Genomic DNA, 21,289 nt, shown 5'->3' on the forward strand with positions numbered 1-21,289 from the left:
TTGCAAATGGTGATCATGAATATGTACTTATGTGCTCTTTAAAAGGAGTTGTGCTTTATACAGTAGAAATTTCAACACAGCCTGACATAGCATGACGATTTTTTGCGTACACTACGCGGTGGACGCCAGTGTGTGTGACTGTGCATGCATAAGGCCAAAAAAATTATTGTGTTGTCCTCAGCGACCGACCCTAAATCCTGAAAAATCAGGGTCGCAATTTTTTTTAAATATGTTTTTCACAAATTAAATTAATATATTATTGAAAGACTAGTCTTTTAATTTAATTATCTAACAAGTATCCAGTAGATAATCAACCGACCGACCTAATTTTTCCATTTTTCCCACTTGAGAGCAACATAACAATTTTTTTTGCCTAATGCGTAACATTGCAGTCACAAAATTCAAAGAATTGGCACAAGTCTAAAAAGCATTTAACATTTGGAGTATAGGTTATGAGTTAGCTCGTAATATTTTTTTATGTTGTTAATTTTGATAATTGGTTTTAAAAGATATTCGAAAATTTGTTTTCAGAAAATAGGAACGCATAACCTGAAAGTAGTCTATTTAGTACAAGTCTTTGGGCTTGATTGTCACAGCATACTAAAAACACTCTAAAAACACAAACTGCAAAAATAAAATGGATTGTGATACAATACTGAAAATATCAACAACAACAAAATGAACACATGGGGGAATATATGTAGCGCTAAGGGTTAATTGGAGTTCACATATACTTTGATCAGCTTGTAACCTGCAGGCCTTATAACATCGCGGATTAATATCAAAATGTTTTATTTTGTGAATTGTCTTGTGATATCTTGCCAGAAGCATCACAAATTATTAATTCAAATCCTATACTTTATCTGCTTTCTTTAACACACAAAATATAGACCAGACAGGTCAACTAATATCACTCTTAACATGGGTCTACTTTTTGGCATAGTGCTAAAAGCCTAACATTTCCCGCCTATTAAGAGCTGATCAAACTATAGCAATGTGCACAAACATTTTTTAGGCCTTAATTAGAATTACAGGTAAATTTGTATTGATCAAATATCATTACATATATATTCATATATGTACTTGTAATCACAATTAACAACATAGGTTGTGCGTGAAATATTATTAATTAGCTCCAAACAAAGGATTTGAACCGATGTCCTTCACCGTAATCATGGCACAGTGCAGTCCATTCAGTCAAATGTTGTCATCAATCTATTTGATCATAGTGCATTTGTTATGTGTGTGAGCTGTGGGACGAACTGTCGCGGTAGATTGCAATCATGCTTTTGAACCTCTATAGTCAGTCAGTTGATTTGATAAATAATAAGGATCGACCAAGCATCGATGGCTGATCAAAAGATTGAACTAATTTGTTATTGCATTAGCTATGTTTCATTTGGCAACACGGGAAAATATTTTTTTTAATAAAAAAAAAATAGTGTTGTACTTTTCTGGAATATATGGAGCAAAACTGTGTACAACATGATATATGTTGATTAGACAATGAGCCCAGCCAGTTGCCTCAATTCACAAACTTTTTCCCCTCTACCTAAACAGTCTTGGCAATATTTGCTTGTCAAAGAGGTCTTGCATGCATACACAGTGTTTTTAGCCAAAGAGATTAGTGTTTGTAATAATCTGGTTGCATTTGGTAAAATAAGTTTGAACACAACATGATATAAAAAGATGAGAAATTCGAAAAGGTGAAAAATTCTGCAGACCGTGGATATAATACATGTAGCTAATCTTCAGAAATTATATGACTGCTGCGACTCAACAAGCATGTTCAGTGACAATGTGATATGTTTACATTATTGTGCTGTAGATGAAAACCCTGTAACCAATCAAATTAAAAGCACTGAGCAAGATTATTCAAGTTCTCCCGAACATTATAACTAAACCCCATGAGATCTACCTGCTGAGTGGCCAAAAAAAGTTTTCATTATCAATTGGACCAATCAGCAACATTGTTAGAATAATTTCACCACACAAAAAAATTGGGGTGAATTATTTGCAAAGCTCCATTCTGATTGGTGGTTACAGTGAAGATATCATGTAATTGACCAATCAGAGGCAATGTTAGATCCGCAGGTAGTGCTCAGGGGGTTAAATCTAAAGCTTTTATTTCAAGTCACATCTTTCTGAAGACTTTGACATGTTTCCATTCGAGCACTAAGAGCTTCCCATCTTTTGTGACAGCAACATCAGTCGGGAATTCCACATCGGTAGTGATGCAGCGCAGGAACTTGCCGTCAGTAGAATAGTGGCAGACACCCGCTGATTTACCACCACCAGCTTGGCTTGCTATGAGGAATTCTCCGTCTCCATTGAACCATGCACCCGTTGGCCTCCATGCTATTTGTGATTCTGGATTCATGCTGAGGGTGTGGCGAACATGACCTGCGCAAGTCACAATCTTGGCACATTCGCCGCCGCAGTTACTGATAATCATGACGTCACGATTCTGTGCCGTGCTCACAAACCAAGGTTGAATATCGACTTTAAAACTGTGGATGTGCGCACCAGATGGCTTGTGAATGCTGATGTACATCCCGGAGACATCGCCTACGACGAGGTTCTTGTCATAGGCAATAGCAAGACCGGCGAGTGTCGCAGTTTTGGAGGGTTTATCAGAATCTCCCGGGGGATGAGTCGGAAATTGACGGATAAGTTGCGCGGAACTGTCAAATACTTTGACCGAGGGGGACTTGTCTGTAACGAACGTGGTGCCGTCACTGCCGATTGCGATGCTCCGAGGACTTGATGCAGCGGAATCGTGTTTGACGTTAATGTTGCGCTGGAATTGTCCGTCGGTGTTGAAGACTTTTACTTGCGGTGAACCATAATTAGCCGTTGCCATTTCTCCAGATGGGTAGAAGGCTAAGTTTATGGCATATGTTATGTCTGCGTTTTCACACAAATGCCGCTCTTTGATCCAAGTACCACCTAGGTCATATCGAGGCATTTGATTCTGTTGATCGGTCTGCTTCTGTCTATTTGTCTGTTTTTGTGTGTCAACTACGCTGCGAGATACGTACGATTTCTCGTATACGTCGATGACATCGCCAAATGTTGGTAATCTCACTTCAGCGGACTTGTTGGGTGCAAACTTAACACCACGCGGTGACGTATCTATGCGGCAGGGCCGGATTTCACTCAGTCGCTGAAGAGTGCTGGTCAATGTAGTGTACATGGCTGCCAAATCGTATGGTGAGCCTTGCTCCATCACATGAGCGGTCATTTGTAAAGCTCTTTCAAGCTGTAGATGCTGCGTTTGAAGAGTGTCTTTCTTGCGATCGATTGGCAACTTGTATTTGCTTCCAATCTGATCAATCTCATCCGAAATTTGTTGCTGTCGTTGTTTCAAATTGTTCAGAAACTGGTGTTCTACTTGCGCAATTGCTTGTTCTAGTTCATCTTGCGCATCATCAACAGTCTTGTCGATACGTTTCTCGATATCCTCGGCAGTTTGGCGTTTTTCCTTCACTTCCTGAGCAACTTTTTGACAGCGCTCGACGAGGTTCTTCAGTTTTTTGCCCTGATCCCCTGAAATGTCTTCCACGTTGACTAGGTTATGCGTGGAGGCATGGTGGTCCACGACGGTGCAGTCTCGGCAGATAAGAAGGCCGCAAGTCTCGCAGTAAAACCAAAGGATTTGGCCTTCGTGTTTAGCGCAGTACTTATTTTCCGAAGTTTTCAGGATATCAACCTTCCCCGAACTGATGTCGTCAAAAGATTGCATTTTATGCTCTTTCAACGTCTTGTACGTCTTGTGAGCTTCGATACATCCATCGCACAAGTGCTCTTTGCAATCGAGACATCTGGCTATAGCATGATTATCAGGCTTATCACAAAAAGTACACATAATGGTCTTCTCCATAATTCTGTCTTTCAAAGCTTGCGTTTCTTTGAGTTTGACCACATAGGAGTTGCTCCTAATACCTGCCACGCCTCCCTTTGGCAAGGGAAACGATTCCATGCACACGGGACATTTGACCTTCCAGGTGTCTTCCTTTGCCCATTCCGATATACAGCTCAAACAGAAAGTGTGCAAACACGGCAGCGCTTTTGGATTTTGAACCGGACGGAAGCAGACGCCGCAGTGGGTCAGGTCGATCTCCTTTTCTTCAACTTGTTCATGTTCATGTTCCTCATCAAGCGTCAGCTTGGACATAGCCATATCTGTTAAACACTCTAGGCTATCAAGTAAATGTCAGTAAATAAACAAGCTATGTTCACAAATTTCAGTCTCAAAACCAGGGCGATCGATGATCCAAAAGTCATGTACAAGTAGCTTTTGAAGAGGAAGTGGTTTCCGGGTAACACCAGAGTATTCAGTAAATCATAGGTATAGTTCAAATAGGTGTCTGTGACAGTGTACGGGTGTACTGTCTGCTCTCCTGTTCCTGTTCAATAATTGCACTGCCTGTCATGCCACTCTGGAGAAACACAATTGGCCTGTTTATTCCGGTTCACATTTGACCCTTAAAGTTCACTTCCAGGGTTTAATAATTCCAACTCTGCATGGTATATCATGGTTGACTGGTTCCTTTGCATGCATGTGACGTTGAAGTATATGATATACACATAAAATATATTGTTGTGTTGATGAAATGCGATTATGTTACACCCATGTTATATTTTGCTTATTGTGCACGTTACTTGACTCCCATGTAACGTGCCCTTGGTGCATCTGTGAATGGTTAAAGTGATGAGTACTTAATTGGTATTTACTCCCCATTCCTGAAAAATATAGCACTAATTTTTGGGGATTAAAAAATATTAGCAAGTTCTGCAAAGTGAAACACAGCTCAATCCTTATCATTCATTTAGTACTAACTGGAGATAAAAGAAAAAGTTCACTATTTGACTAATTTCTTGAAAAAAGAGCCAAAAACATGCATTTTCAGCATGTTTTCTGACAATCGAGTCACAAAAACCAAAGTCTAAGCATTCAAAATTTTGATTATATGTCAAAATTTTGCTCTAATTTTCACTAGTTCTTTGTGTTGCTTTGATTAAATGATTGGTTAGGCCTATAAGAATGAAACATGTCTTTTCCAAAAATAAGAATACATAAATTGAAATTAGACTTCGTACAAGTCTTTAGACTTGATTGTCTGGCCCTGAATTCATAAATTTGGCCAAATAGTGAAATTTAACTTTTGTTGTCAGTTAGGACTAAATGAATTATTAGGATTGAGCTATGTTTTTGCAGAAGTTGATAATATTTTTTTAATCCCAAAAAATTAGTGCTGGGGGGGGGGGGAAAGAAATTTTGGGCTAGCCAAAAGGGGGAGGTAAATAATTTATGGCAAGCCAAGAGGGGGCAACCATTTTTGGCACACATTCATGTGGCGCCTTTTAAATAAAACGCTCAAAAAAAGGCTTAGGAAAACAGTACAAAAACGCTTAAATATGCAAATTTTTTCCTCCTGCTTTCAAAAAATTGGTGATTAGTTGTTTGGTTATCAAAACCTTCCTTCACCCAATGGAATTTGGGGAGCTGCACAGATAAATTGGTAGATTGTACGATCTAAGTGCGGATAGGTCTGCGCCAGGTTCGGATGCAACTGGCCTAGTTTGTGATTGTGATGATTCACCATGGCAGCAAAATTACAGCGCTTTGATTCGTTCAAGATCTGGAAAAAGGCGCTATATAAATCAGAAATTTATTTATTATTTATTAATTCTTATGTTTTTCTGTATTTTTTGAAAATTTTGTCAGTTTTGAGGTTTTTTTGTAGCCCACATGGAAGGTGCTATGTTTACCAAATTATCAGGGGTGGTATATAAGCTTGATATCTGAATATAGTGTAGATATTAATCTTATTTACCACCCTGAAAGTTTGGTAACCATAGCACCTTCCCTGTTGGCTAAACAAATTCTAGAATTTGGGTATAATTTAGTGTTTCTAGAAAAAGTCAAGAAAACACAAAAAACAACCAATATAACTGCCAAAAACTGTTCCTTAGTAATTCAGTGATATTTTGAGCTGTCAAAAAATCATGTAAGTAACGCTTAAAAAAAATAAAAATTCAAACTTGCCAAGTAAGACTTTCTCATCAATACGCACATACTGCATATAGTTTTCAAGGAATTCTGAGCATGACACAGATCCAGGGAATAGAGTCTTTTTGGTATTACCATACCTTTTGGGGGGGGGGGTGTAAAGGTAGACCTATTGGCTGCCTTTATACAAATTCTCATGGGGAATAAAATTGCATTTATGCCATGTTGAAATATTTTCTGGTGTAGGAAAAATAGATACCATGCGCATATTTTGGGGGGGCTTTGGGGCGCCAGCCCCCCCGGGGTAAAAGCAAGGAGCGGCCAAAATGAAGGGCGGCGGAAGAAAAAGCAAGGCGGCAAAAGCAGAAGGGGCGGCAAAAGAATAAGTGAATAAAAAGGCGGAAAAATTTGATAAAGCATTAAAAAAAATTTTAAATGGTACTTTTAGAATCTGAAACCCTTTTTTTTTTTTTTTTTTTTTTTTGCTCTTCACTTTTTCAAACGACCGAGACAAAAATTGGTTCAACCTTTTCGGGCTGTTGAGGAAGCGGCGGCAAAATTGAATTTTCTTCAGCCCCCCGGGGTTGTGGCGGCCACGGTACGCTACTGCCCAGCAAACACAAAACGTTTTCGACATCATTCGCAAAAGGTTATAAAAAGTTGTCAGAAAACGTTTAAATGTCGGGTTATATAAAGGGTATATTAAGGGTATAAAACGTTTTCATAACATTAAAAATCATTTTTGATAATCTACTGTTCATCAAACAAAAATGTTTTAGAGAAAACGTTTAAATGTCGGGTTATATAAACGGTATAAAACGTTTTAATAACATTCCAAAAACATTTTTGAAAACTTGATACAAAACATTTTAAACAGAATGTTATTTTGGGGTTGAAAAAATATTTTGCGAAAAATGTTTGCCCGAAATATTTGCAATAACGTTTTAAAAACGTTTTCATGACCTTTATATAACCCGACATTTAAATGTTATTAAAACGTTTTGAAAAAAACATTTTAAGAACATTTCTGTGTTTGATGAGTGCAAATATTTTAACATAATATTATTTAAGTGTTGACAAAATATTTGGCAAAAAATGTTTGCAAAAATAGTTTACAATAACATTTTTGAAAACATTTTTAAATGATTGTTGCAGTATGTTTTCATACAAAACGTTTTCATGACCTTTATATAACCCAACATTTTAATGTTATTGAAACGTTTTTTATGTAAACCAAAAGCCAAAATAGAACTTATTAGAAACGTTTTTAAAACGTTTTTGTGTTTGCTGGGTGGGTACACTGCAGACTTAGTACCAAGATCATGATTTTCAAATTTTGAAATGAATAAAGTGTCTATTATAAAAGGGGAAAGGTCCATTTTAAATTTTTCACAGTTGGACTAAATTCAGAACATGCCATTTGAATATTGTCTTTTTTGATTTCTCATAAAAAGAAATGGGTTTGCATTGAGCTTTTTAATTTGGTATTTTCACACCTTTTGTCAAACCTTTTAGAAAACCCCTTGCTATCTACTGAAGATAGCAGACAAATAAAAAACATAAATTAAGTTCCTCCAATTTCTTAGAGTTAAACCTATTGGAAAACCCCATACTGAAGATAGCAGACAAATAAAAAACATAAATCAGGTTCCTCCAATTTCTTGGAATTCACACCTTTTGGAAAACCCCATGCTATCTACTGAAGATAGTGTGTGCGTGTGTGGGTGTGTGACCAAAGGAAATTTATTTCGTTATTTTATACCTTTCATCAAACTTTTAGAAGCTTCCTGTTTACTCAGAATGGCAAAAGGAAAAAATGAAAGAAAAAATATCTTTCAAATTCTAAAAGGAGGATGATTGAGCAAGTTTATTTTGGTATTTTCACACCTTTTATTAAACCATCGCTTGCTGTCTACTGAAGATAGCAGACAAATTAATAAGCAAAAATCTGTTTCCTCCAATTTCATAGAAAAAGTCGGTAATATGGTCTTTTGGTGTGAGGGGGAGGTGGTGTGTGTGCGTGACCAAAGAAAATTTACTTTAAAAATATCAAGGCCGCAAGCCCAGCAGGGCTGAGGCCGGAAACTCCCATAGCAATGATATTATTACTTGCGTACGTGATACTTTATTATGTATGTACGTGATACTTATTACATATGTACATGTATGTGATACTTTATTACGTATGTGATATTGTTATGTCCCCTCTGGGTCTTTGTAGATATTCTCACAAAATTACAACTAATTTGATTTTTTTAAATTGAGAATGTAAAAGTGGAAATTTCTATTCTACATTAATTTTTACATTTTCAGACTCCTAGGGCAGGTTTTAATGAGTGCAAAAAGCATGCTTGAAATTAGCACAATTCAAAAACGTTTGATATTATTCTAGCATGGAAATTAAATAATCGTGTAAAATGTTTGGTTGTAGTCACTTTGACTGTATTTTATTTGATACTAAAGATTTGTTGATAAAAATTAATGCAATTTTCATATTTTAAACACCCTGTATGTATGCTTCTGCTTCTGCTTTTATACTCTCCAACATCCCAAGTGGAGTCAAGCGGAAAGGAATCTAGTGTGTGCGCACTAGTGTAGACTGCTTAGATGCTTTTTAGGATGTACTCTTGTATGCTTTTCTTAAATGCTAATGGGTCTGGTTGCTGTGTAAGTGTTGCTGGTAGAGAATTCCACTCTTTGATTGTACTTGGGTAAAAGGAGTATTTGAAAACGTCCTTGTTGACTTGTATTTCTTGGTATGAATTTGCGTGGCTTCATTAAGTAAGATGGTGGGTTGGTTGTAGTATGTTTTGTACTGGCAGGGCCAGATGACCCTCTCTGGCTTTCTGTAGTATGGAAAGTCTATCAATCTTCCTCCTGTCAGCGAGTGACTCCATGTCTAAGTCCTTCATTAATTTGATAACACTGGTGCACTTAGTGTAGTCGCTCTTGATGAATCTTATACCTCAAAGCAATAGTTCACAAACAATAAAGTTTTCAGGGTTTTTACAGATGCCTGCAGGGTTTGTAGCATCCAGTGTGGTTAAATGGTTAAAATATTCTGACTAAAACAAAATATCTTTTGAAATGTTTGAAAAACATTTTTGTGTTTGCTGGGTGTAAGGGATCTGATGAAGCCAGCAGTATTGGGCTATTCCATTTAAATTCCACACTACCCCTGTGGAAGATTTAGCTAAAGTCTTCCACAGAGGGAGTATGAGTTTCGAATAGAATAGACAATTGGGTAACTTTGATTTGAAATACTCACTCCAGTTTTAGAAGATATAATACATGATAATACAGAGGCAGTATGGGCTTCAAAATGATGAACCCTGACCAATTATATTTGAAAAACATACTCCCCCTGTGGAAGATATTTCCAAAATCTTCCACAGGGGTAGTGTGGATTTCAACTGGAATAGCCCATTTTTTACAGGACAGTTTGGTGTAGTGGTCAAAGTGCTCACCACTCATCACTGTGTCCCATGTTTGACTCCCTTGCTAGTGCTGTAAGTGAGCAAGGTTTTCAATCCATGACCATCCTCGAAGGTTTATGATCCTGGTAATTCAGCTTTCCTGGTGCATTCTAAAACCGGACCTTTTCCAAGTTCCCATATTCACCCATTCATCTATTCTGCCCTACCATGGCAAAAGGAAGTAATGACCAATTTTTTGAATTTAAATCAATTTACTTTAAATTTGTGACACAAAATCTTTGCTATTATTTCTTATTTTTACCTCTTCTTTTTATTTTGACTTTTATTCTTACAGACTCATCACACGACATGGGACCCAATCTTGCAACGTGCCAAGAAACCGGTATGTAGTGTAGACAAATTAGCTAGCAGAAAAAAAACCCAGTTCTACAGGTGGACAAACCTTTTTTTCATTTGGGTGTGTTGGTGGGGCAGGTTTTTAATTTGTTTGTTGTTTTGTTTTTGTTTTTGAACAAATGATCCTAATTAAGAGCCTGTAAAATCACCAAAATCTGTAAAAAAAGTGTAACACATTTTTTTCACAACACATTTTTTTCACTTGCTTCACTTACTCCCGTTTTTTCAATCCATATCAATCGGCTGATTTTATATGAATGCAGCTAAAAAATTTATTTAGAATATCCTTAGTTAGTAGAACCCCTAATTGAAGTCATTTCCTCAATCATCTCCCTCACAGGGGTTGTAGATTTCAAATGGCACTACCCATTCAGGTAATTTATTGTTCAGTGTTTTTCTGTATCAAATTCACAAACAAATGGTAACAACTTTATATGAATTTTCAGTGTTGTATGATATGGTCAGTTTCATGTGTAAAAACTGGCCCAGATGTCTCATGCTTAGTAATAATCCCAACCCTGTTTTAGGGGAAAATCCCATAAATTGGCAAATAGCCACATGTAATCCTATCATATTGGTTTATGTAGGAGTGTGCTGCAGAGAAACTTGAAAGTGGACCCATCAACATTTTTAAAGACATTTGGACCCATTGCTGTACCAAAAGTAAAAAAATTTTGGCCAAATGTTGCCCCATCCATAGACCAAAATTTGCTTAGAAAAAGGAGTCCTTGATGATATAACCAAAAGGCAGAAAATGAAATCCATGTTTGCGGCATATACCTGTACGGTCAATTGGTCATTTGTACCGAGTACCTTCCCTGGACTGGGATGCATATGACATATGTATCAAATGCCACTCCTTGGAAAAAAATCTTAATTTTATTTTGTCTGCTTTTGTCTTTTTCAGGTCCATTATGATTTGGTACCGTTTCAGACAAAAGATGATGGAGACGCACAAACAGACAGACAAATAGAAGAATCATGAAATTATTGTGGAAAGGCGTCTGAGAATTATTAAGAACAGTAGAAACACTAAAACTGATGATGTGCCATCGCATGGTTTATAATTGCTGTTTTTTTGGTGATATGCGACATCAATCTTCAAATAACCAGTGGGCAACATTGATGGCCCATATGTTGGCCTATGAAGTATTGAAATCAAATATAGGGCATCGCACTTTTGAGTAGTGAAGTGGTCATTATGCTGTTTACTCAAGTATGTCTATAAACCAGTTCCTAACCTGTTTTCATAAACACCAGGTACTGCTCTCACCCTATCTATTCAAACCTTATCTTGTTCTGAGATGACCATGTAATTTACATTGTAAAGCAGGGGACTCAATAGACATCACAGATTTCGCTTGTTGACCAATTGCAGTTGATCCTTGAACAACGCTGAAATGTACAAGACAAGGTGTATGTGGCCCTCATACACAGATCTTTGAAATGAATTTGTCCCTCTGTGGTCAGCAAGCAAAATATAATTGATAACTCTTGGTGTACTCACAAAGTAACTTTGAATAATAGCCATTAGGCCTAAAAAAAATTGTTTGATTGGCGTAACATGAAAAAAAATTAGGGTTGGTCAGTCGGCAATTTTTTGTTTTCATTTTAAGCTGAAAATCGTGAATTTTTTCTTTTTTTTTAAATTTTAATCTTTATTTGATTTTTTTATTAATTTTTTGCAAAAAAATAAGAAAAAAAGTCTAGGGTCAGGCCTATTTTTAGGGTCGGTCGGGTTACGCCAATCAAACAATTTTTTGTTTAGGCCTTAGTGTTACTACCGTAACACTCGCCTACATGTAATGGCGCACCTGGGCTCATTTGCCTTGGGGTAAATTTCATGTACAAATAGAGAGCTCCCCTCTCAAAATATCGCAACAAGAATTAAAGGTATGTGCCCTTATTTGCTGGTGGGATTTTTATGGGAGGGCACTTTTGTCTTGTATCTAAAATTCCAGTTATGTCAAGGGAGCCCATAGCGGACGTTTACAGCATTTTATTCAAAATAACTCCAATGCCAACTTGCCAATCAGTCAATTTACCTAATCACAATGTACTGTTGGAACATTTTCTAGTGGAGAGAGCGGGGTAAGTTGAGCCACCAGATAAGTTGAGCCACTCCTCAAAGAAGGGAAACTAACAACTTACTATTGTGTGACCACTTTCTATTGTTATATGACATTGCTCAAGCTCCTCCAGTGTTACACTCAACCCACCCCCACACATGGTAAGAAAGCTGCATTAATAAGTTCCATTTTTTTTTCACTTATGAGTAAATTTTTGAAAACAAATATTTCTTTTCCATAGAAAGGTATGGTATACTATAGACTATATAATGGTGCTATAATTTGGTTCACCTCAAGTTCGGTAGTGACGTATGTGCGTATTTCACTTGCCGCAGTATCGAATCACACGAATTGTCGGCATGCTTGCAGCACAACCGCGAAAAAGAATTGATGTCATTACCGAACTTGAGCTGAACCAAATTATATCTTGTGTATTGAAGGTGTGATTTAGGAAACTATAGACCACTTGACATCATTGTTTATCAACAAAGGCGAGGGACTGGCCTATCGATATGCCTTAACGAACCGCTACTCTGTTCAGTGGCTTTCTTGTACTATATGAAATGTGGTGGGCGATTTAAAATGCACGTGCCCTGAGCAAACTACGATGCGTACGCACGCTGCATGGCAAAGAACAATGGAAATTGCCATAATTTGTGTGCATACTGCCGGGCAATGACGTCACATGTCAAGGGGCCTATAATTATTGTAACTGTCACAAGTTTAAATTAGGAGGTTGGCTTGTTTACAATATGGTATCCATGGGGTAAGTTGAGCCACTGGCCAAGGGTAAGTTAAGCATAAAGCACAACAGAGTATTTTTTTTCTGAAAATAACATTTTTTGGTCAAATTTGATGAGAATCACTTAATAATTGTGATGCAATCAAGCAAAATCAGTCGTAACTCAGGAATATTGATTTTGAGATATAGCCAAACAAAGGAAATATTTCCTTTTGTTTCCTGTTGTTTTGGAAACTCTTTTAAGTGCTATATCTTTGGAACTGATTGTTCAATTGCAATGGGGTTTTCTGCAAAATGCAGTGTTGTAAATGCTTTTTACTATCCTATAAGAAACTGAAAATTTCCAAGTTCCAACTGATTTTGCTTTATCGCATCACAATTAAAGTTTGGGTCCATATAAACCTGAGTATACTTTAAAAATGTAATTAAACAGAAATATAGACAATGTATTTTGGGGCTTTTTTTTTTAATTTAGTGTACTTGGCTTCATATACTGTCTCAACTTAAACCGCATGTCATGTAAGTTGAGCCACTTTGCCATTTGTTTCTTTCCTGTGAATAAACCATAGTAATTGGCCCAACTTTTATGTTATACTTACTAAGTCAGCACTGAAATGTTTTATATACTACATTTAGTTCTGGGATTCCACCTTTCATCTCTGCAGAATGGTGCAAAATGTAAAATGTGGCTCATCTTACCCTGCTCTCCCTAAACTACGCTTTCAGGCTATATGTGCCATCATCTATACCGGTACATTGTACCGTCAGTCGTGTTCGATACCGCAATTGGTCCGAAACTTTATATATTCATGGAAAAAATTCCAGTTTTAGAAGCAGGAAACCGGAAAACCTGTGACAGAAATGGACTGAAAACCAAATGCACATGACATAAAGTCATCGGGACCAGTCTAGGCTCGGACCCGGTAGTGCTAAGTGTGGACAGAATGGCTACTCTCTCAAAACATGAGGGTGTTGATCAGTTTGTTTTTTCTGCATCCACCAACAAAAAAAAAAATTCAAAGTGTACAAGTTTTCAGATTGTTTAAAGCAAGTCAATAAATAAACAATCAGTCATTTTTAACTGAAATCTTTGCTATTTTGGCCTTTTTGTCCTTACTTTTTACATCTCACAACCATGTCAAAGACTCACAGGGGGCGTCCACAGGGGATACATCCTCTTTAATCCCCCTCCCAAAAAAGATACCACAAAAAATCCACTTTTTGTGATATCAAAATATGTTCCATTTTGAAAAGGAAATTCACACAACCTACTTTTGTATAAAAATGTTCAAGCAAAGACCCCCCCCCCCACAAAGACCTTAAAAATTCAGATTTGCAGGGTTATGATTCAATTTTCCCAAAAGAGATCCACTTAAGATAACGTCCTGTCTATCTTATTGATAAGTTACATTGCCTATTAGTGACATTTTAGTGTGAATCAAAACTTTCGGATTTTGAGTCAAAACTTTCTGCCACTGACAATATAATATTTAGGAATAAAATTGACTAGTGATTTATATGAAGTACAGGGGGGACTTCTCATAAGATGAAAGCTTCCCCACTTTCCCCCTTGGTTACGCCACTGAATAACCCTCGTTTATTTCTGCCACCACAAAAATGTCAGTTTGTGAATATTTCTGAAATTATGCTGGTAATAAAAGGAGCCTTAAATTGCAAGACCACCTTACACTTTTTAATTACTTTTTAATTAAATATTAATTAATTTTTAAAATTAAATATGCTCCATTTTGATTTTAGAATTTGAATGTTGGCATGTCTGACTTCACTCTGTGAAATTATCATGAAAATCGAATCGGGTGTTACAAAGAAATCAGCATTAACTCACCATCAACATTTTATCAAAAGTAACTCATTTAGATTGGTATGAATGCAATTATTATTCAAGAGCCTTTGTGTACAAAATTGGTGAAACGAATCACCAATGTTACTGATATTTGAGAAACCCTATAACGGCTTTTTGAATCTGATGCCCGACCCGAATTTTAAACACTGCCCCGAGTCACACTTTTCCCTAAGTTGTCAAAATATAAAGTTACTCAAAATGTCATGAAGTTGCTAAAACATTCTCAAAATTGCCTGAAGTGCTCAAAGTTTCACAAAGTTTCAAAAACTTTCACAAAATTGCCTAAAGTTACTCAGTTGCACAAAGTTACAACATGTAGGTATATAAAGTTACTCAAAATTTCACAAAGCTGCTCACAAATACTTTCTCAAAATTGCGTAAAGTTGCTGAAAACACGCTCAAAAGTTTGCCAAATTGCTGAAAAATTGGCCACCTTGTCAGAAATGTACAGGCCGTAGCGTATATAGGTCGTTTACCAGTGTCACAAAGTTGCCTAAAGTTAAGCAAACTCGGCAAGCAATGCGATGCAGCTTTTGCGTAATTTTATAAATATGATAGTACAATATGAATGTGTCAGTCGTTTTTGAACAACTTGGGCAATTTCCCCTGTAACATATGTGAGCTATTTTAAAATCAGATGTGAATTGATTATATTTTTCATGTATAATGGAAGCTGAGAAGAAGGCCAAAGAAAAGTTTTGTCTCATGTTCTCCGGCGCATTTGATTTATGCTGCGAGTTTGCTGAAGCAAAATTGCATAAGTTGGATCTTATTTTCTTTTATTACTTTTTTTTTACATTTTAACGAAATTTGACCCAAAATCGGCTTTAAAATCAGTGTTCAATTTCAATTTTGTTTCTGTTCACTTCGCAACTCCGAAATTGTAACGCTAGTAGACGTAGCCTTATTTCAGCTAAACATAACCATTATATAGAATTGTATGTACCTATATTTTTATATTATAAAATACACAAAATTGGCGTTTTTTAAATAAAAAATAAAATAAAAATCTGCATACCGCATTATATTTCAAGCTCCCATGGGACATATGACAAACTGTTATTTTGTTTGGCCTAACAAAAAAGTGTTTCCGCCTGGGCTCGAACCAGGGACCTTGCGCGTGTTAGGCGCACGTGATAACCACTACACTACGGAAACTACTGTAACAATCTGTTTATTTGTTTACTTTATATAAGATCCCAAAATGGATATGCAGTACTTACATTGATTGATTTATTAAGTTCATACAAACGTATTATACATTTATCTGTATGACATGTAATTATTTTAAGTTTTTATCTGCTTTCTAATTAATTAAACATTTCTTCTATGCAAGTCCAATTGAAACACTTACTGTATGGGACGTTTCAAGAGCTAAGGTCTAGTCCGCTGTTTTCATCAGCCAGATGATCTGCTTGAGTTGTTGCTAGTTGACACTAACTTCCTGTTGGTATTGATTGAAGTGACACTCTCATCACCAGAGATACTCTCAATGATTGTTTTGCTTCTCACTCTTATCTCTCTCCTCCCTCTTTCCTCCCTCTCCATCTCCCCCCATCCCATCCATCTCCTCCTCTCTCCAACCACCCTCTGTCTCGCACTTAATTTCTTTTCACTTGAAAGTAATTGACTTTTCACAAAGTTGCTTGAAACTTTCTCATAAGTTGCTGAAAACACGCTCACGGTTGGCAAAATTGCGCACAGTTCACACTTGCAAGCGTCAAAACTCATTTAGCATGTTTAGTTTATATTATTTTGATAAAAAGAGATGACACGTTTTTATGTATTATTTCTGGGTTCTTTTTTTTACATCGGGTGTCTTGTTTTTTCCCTTTCCTGTTGTTTTTTTTCTTCTTTTTTTTATTTTTATATATTGGTGTTAATCATTATACATCTTAAGATTTTGTTTTTCTTAACTTGCTTATTGTATTGCGCCTCGAACATCTTGTATTGGTGGTATGTGTACGCGTTATAAATCCATTGGACCGAGTAAAAATAACAAAAATGTTTAGCGTCACCTCCAGCTTCCTTTTTTAAAGATTCTTAAATTTTCTTTTTATTTTCTGAAATATCAGTTATAACTTTTTAATGAAGATGTTTGAGAAGGTCTATAGCCTTCTACAGCCTTACAAATGTATAAGAAGCATTTCAGGAAAGTTTTGTGATCAGTATAGGGGCTTAACCTATATAAAAAAATAAAACAGGCCTGCTCCTTTTTGCTATGTATCGTTGTGCTATTTTTAGTTAAGTTGTACATTTTATTGTAGCCTAAGATGTGAACTGATTTTATTTTTTTATTTTTCAGGTATAAATCATGGAAGCTAAGAAAAAGGCCAAAGAAAATAATAGTTTTGTCTCATGATCCCCGCGAGCATTTGATTTATGCTGCGCGTTTGCTCAAGCAAAATTGCAGAAGTTAAATTTTATTTTGAATTTTTTTTTTACATTTGAACAAAATTTGACAGATAATCGGCTGTAAAATCAATGTTCAATTTCAGTTTTGTTTCTGTTCGCTTCGCAACTCCAAAATTGTAACGCTTAGAAGTAGTATAACCGTTATATAGAATCACAGATATGATAGAATTGTATTTACCTATATTTTGATATTATAAAATACCCAAAATTGGCTTTTTTTCAATTTATAAAAATAAAATAAAAACCGCATTCCGCATTAGATTTCAAACCCCCATGGGACATGAGACAAAACTATTCTTTTGTTTTTGCTGGAAAAAAAAAAAGAATTGTTTCCGCCTGAGCTCGAACCAGGGCCCTTGCGCGTGTTAGGCAGAAACCACTGTAACACTCTATCTATTTCTTTACATTTTATCATCTACACAACTTTATATAAGATCCCAAAATGCAGTACTTACATTGATTTTTAAAGTTCAATTTTTAGTTCATACAAACATATTTAAGTTTTATGATCTGTAGGCCTATGACATGTAATTATTTTAAGTTTTATCTGCTTTCTCATTGTTTTACTTTTCACTCTCTTATCTCTCTCCCTCCCTCTCTCTCTCCCTCTCGTCTTCCCCTTTCCTCCCCTCTCCCTCTCCCCCTTTGTCTAGCCCTCTGCTCCCTCTCTCCAACTTCCTTCTCTCTCGAACTTAAATTTCTTTCTCACTTAAAAGTCAACAACTTTTCACAAAGTTGCTTGAAACTTTCTTAAAATTTCCTAAAGTTGCTGAAAACACGCTCAAAAGTTTCCACAATTACTGAAAATTGCGCACAGATCACACTTGCAAGCGTTTTAAGTTTTTATATATTATTTCTGGTTTTTTTTTTTTTCTGGGGAGGTCTGTTCTTCCCCCTTATTATTTTCTTGAAATTAAACGAACGACAATATTTTTGTTTTTACATATTGGTGTTCATCATTGTATATCTTCATATTTTCTTTTTAAGTTTTGATATTTTTTTTTTTTAATTTGCTTTTGTATTGCGCCTTGAACATCTTGTTTTGATGGTATGTGTACGCGTTGTAAATCCATTAAGTTAAGTGAATTTATAAAAACATATATGTTGTTATTATTTTAAGATCACAATACAGCATCCTTTAGAAAAGCGGAGAGCTGTATCAGCTCTGGAGATCATGTGAAAATTTACACACAAAAATATAAATAGATCAACAATACAAGAGAAATGCAGAAAAAATCTCTGATGAAAGGTACAATAGATAAGTTTTTATTTTTAGTTAAGTTGTACATTTTATTGTAGCCTAAGATGGGAACTGATTATATTTTTCATGTGTAAATCATGGAATTGGAAGCTGAGAAAAAGACCAAAGAAGGTAATAGTTTTGTCTTGTCTCATGTTCCCCGTGCGCATTTGATTTATACTGCGCGTTTGCTCAAGCAAAATTACTGAAATTGAATTTTATGTTGTATTTTGTATTCTTTTTTTTTTTTTTTTACATTTTAACGAAATTTGACCGAAAATCGGTTGTAAAATCAATGCTCAATTTCAATTTTGTTTCTGTTTGCTTCGCAACTCCGAAATTGTAACGCTAGTAGATGTAGCCTTATTTCAGCTAAACATAACCATTATATAGAATTGTATTTACCTATATTTTGATATTATAAAATACCCAAAATTGGCGATTTTCAATAATAAAAAATAAAATAAAAACCGCATACCGCATTAGATTTCAAACTCCCATGGGACATGAGACAAAGCTATTATTTTGTTTAACCTAACAAAAAAAATTGTTTCCGCCTGGGCTCGAACCAGGGACCTTCCGCGTGTTAGGCGGACGTGATAACCACTACACTACGGAAACCACTGTGACAATATAGCAATTTGTTTACTTATCAACTACACATTTTTATATATACCAAAATGCAGTACTGACATTGATTGGTTTATAAAGTTCTGCAAGTGACGTGTGGACGCATAATAACCTTATCAATGAAATGCTTCATCTGTTGTGTTCAATACTTAATCCGATAAGTGATCGATGAAGATGTGATCGTGGAATTAAACCATATGGATGACTTCAATTTCATTGATTCTTTATGATTACAATATTAAAGAAAACAATAATAAAATCTGATACCATAGGTATCATGGTATTACTATTATGGTCTCAGAATAAAATACTATCTGATCTCTCTCCCTACCCTCTCTCTCACTCTCCCTACCCTCTCTCTCTCCCTCCCTCTCCACATCCCCTCCCTCTCTCCAACCATCCTTCTCTCTCGCACTTAATTTCTTTCTCACTTAGAAGTTACCAACTTTTCACACAGTTGCTTGAAACTTTCTCAAAATTGCCTAGGCTGAAAACACGCTGAAATGTTTGCAAAATTGCTGAAACTTGCGCACAGATCACATTTGCAAGCGTTTTTAGGAGCTATAACCCAAAAGGTAAACTTTATATATCCCAAAATGCAGTAGACCTACTTACATTGATTGATTTATAAAGTTCATACAAACGTAATGTAATTATTTGAAGTTTTTATCTGCTTTCTAATTGTTTTGCTTTTCACTCTCTTATCTCCATCGGCGGCGGAACCGGGGGCAGGGGGGCACCCAGTTGCCCCTCCACTTTTTTGACCATGGGAAATTGGTTAAAAAATGAGAGAGTGCAGGCAAAAACAATCACAAAGTAGGGAGGATGCAACCCCACCTCTTTTTTCCACATTTACAATCATTCTGAGCAAGTTTTGGTCTTTTAAATGAACTTCTGTATTTATGTACTTGGTTTAGATGTCTGGGAGTCCATTTAGACATTTTTTTACTAGATTCAAATTTTTAATGGGGATTTTAAATCAAATTTACGATATGAATCCCTCCCCCTAATCCTCCTCCCCTAATCCTCAGCCACCCTTGGCACAATGTGACATTTCATGCCAAACATCATAAGAAAATAATTAAAAAATATTTTAAAACAGGATTAAAACATGAGTAATCTAGAATAAATTAGCCTCAATTTAAGACCTAATTGAATCTTCTAAGTGAAGGAATTCTCAAGAGACAGTGTTTTGAAATCCAAGCTGCACATCAAAATGTAACAAAACCACCTTTTTGGGTACCCCAGTATATGACACAGGATCTTATACATTTAATAGTAGTGAGAACTTGTCCACGAATGGCTTTAATAGCTTCATTTCACCAATTTTCGGCTTTTTCAAATTCAAATTGTACACAATAATAGTACCAAAATGGTCCATCAAATGCTTTCAATTGGGCCTTCATTTTGCAAAAGTTTCTCACTTCTCAGGGGGCCACATCCCCCCTCAGACACCCCTCTGCTTCGCGGCCATAATTTCGATTTTTTACATCACCCTGACTGGCCCCCACTTTCAAAATCGTTCCGCCGCCGCTGCTTATCTCTCTCCCCCCTCCCCTCCCCCTTTACTCCCCTCTCTCCTCCCTCTCTCCAATCATCCCTCTCTCTCGCATTTAATTTCTTTCTCACTTAAAAGTTACAAACATTTCACAAACTAGTTGCTTGAAACTTTCTCAAAATTGCTAATTTTGCTGAAAACACGCTCAAAAGGTTGAATCGGATATCCTCAAAACTCATTTATATCAAGTGATACGTTTTTATGTATTATTTCTGTGTGTTTTCGGGGTGGGGGGAGTTTGTTCTTTTTTACTTTCTTTTTTTCTTCTTTTTTATTATATAAACGACAATATTATTGGTTTTTATGTATTGGTGTTCATCATTGTAAATCTTCTCATTTTTAAGTTTGTAATATTTTGTTTTTCTTAACTTGCTTTTGTATTGCGCCATGAACATCTTGTTTTGATGGTATGTGTACGCGTTATAAATCCATTAAGTAATAATATTTTCAAGTTATCAAGGGATGGTTGGAGAGAGGGAGGAGAGATGGAGGGGGAGATGGAAGGAAAGAGGGAGAGGGGTGGTAGAGGGATAAGAGAGTGAGAAGCAAAACAATTAGAAAGCAGGTAAAAACTTAAAAATAATTACATGTCATACAGATAAACTTATATCGTACGTTTGGATGAACTTTATAAATAAATCAATCAATGCCGGAAATCAATGCAAGTACTGCATTTTGGGATAAAGATGTACAGATGATATAACGTTAAGAAATAGGCAGAGTTTTACAGTGGTTTCCGTAGTGTAGTGGTTATCACGTGCGCCTCACACGCGCAAGGTCCCTGGTTCGAGCCCAGGCGGAAACAATTTTTTTGTTAGGCCATGCAAAATAATAGTTTTGTCTCATGTTCCCATGGGAGTTTGAAATCTAATGCGGTATGCGGTTTTTATTTTATTTTTATAATTGAAAAACGCCAATTTTG

At 36.1% G+C, this 21,289-nt stretch overlaps 2 protein-coding genes and 3 non-coding genes across 5 annotated transcripts in view; 2 read left to right on the forward strand and 3 right to left on the reverse strand.

Annotated features, from left to right (window-relative positions):
• LOC140169954 (large ribosomal subunit protein mL39-like) overlaps positions 1 to 10,890 on the forward strand; it is a 33,615-nt gene extending 22,725 nt beyond the window's left edge. The window contains exons 9-10 of the mRNA XM_072193264.1: positions 9,788 to 9,835; positions 10,757 to 10,890. Coding sequence (XP_072049365.1) covers positions 9,788 to 9,835; positions 10,757 to 10,834 — 126 coding nt within the window. The 3' untranslated portion in view covers positions 10,835 to 10,890. The remainder of the gene's footprint in view (positions 1 to 9,787; positions 9,836 to 10,756) is intronic.
• LOC140169952 (uncharacterized) lies at positions 1,448 to 4,426 on the reverse strand. The gene has a single exon (XM_072193261.1). It carries the CDS (start codon positions 4,181 to 4,183, stop codon positions 2,135 to 2,137), a length of 2,049 nt encoding a protein of 682 aa, XP_072049362.1. The 5' UTR covers positions 4,184 to 4,426; the 3' UTR covers positions 1,448 to 2,134.
• Positions 10,891 to 15,609: 4,719 nt separating the features above from the next.
• Trnav-aac (transfer RNA valine (anticodon AAC)) lies at positions 15,610 to 15,682 on the reverse strand. Its single transcript has one exon. It is a non-coding gene; the product is annotated as a tRNA-Val (tRNA).
• A 3,045-nt stretch (positions 15,683 to 18,727) lies between these two features.
• On the reverse strand, positions 18,728 to 18,800 carry Trnav-aac (transfer RNA valine (anticodon AAC)). Its single transcript has one exon. It is a non-coding gene; the product is annotated as a tRNA-Val (tRNA).
• A 2,299-nt stretch (positions 18,801 to 21,099) lies between these two features.
• Trnav-cac (transfer RNA valine (anticodon CAC)) lies at positions 21,100 to 21,172 on the forward strand. The gene has a single exon. It is a non-coding gene; the product is annotated as a tRNA-Val (tRNA).
• The last annotated feature ends 117 nt before the right edge of the window (positions 21,173 to 21,289 follow it).

Source organism: Amphiura filiformis, chromosome 14 (genome assembly GCF_039555335.1).
Source record: "Amphiura filiformis chromosome 14, Afil_fr2py, whole genome shotgun sequence".
Lineage (NCBI taxonomy): Eukaryota > Metazoa > Echinodermata > Ophiuroidea > Amphilepidida > Amphiuridae > Amphiura > Amphiura filiformis.

What these genes read in the sequence shown, in the direction of transcription:
- LOC140169952 (XM_072193261.1), bottom strand. Translation starts at nt 4,183, where the DNA reads ATGGCTATGTCCAAGCTGACGCTTGATGAGGAACATGAACATGAACAA.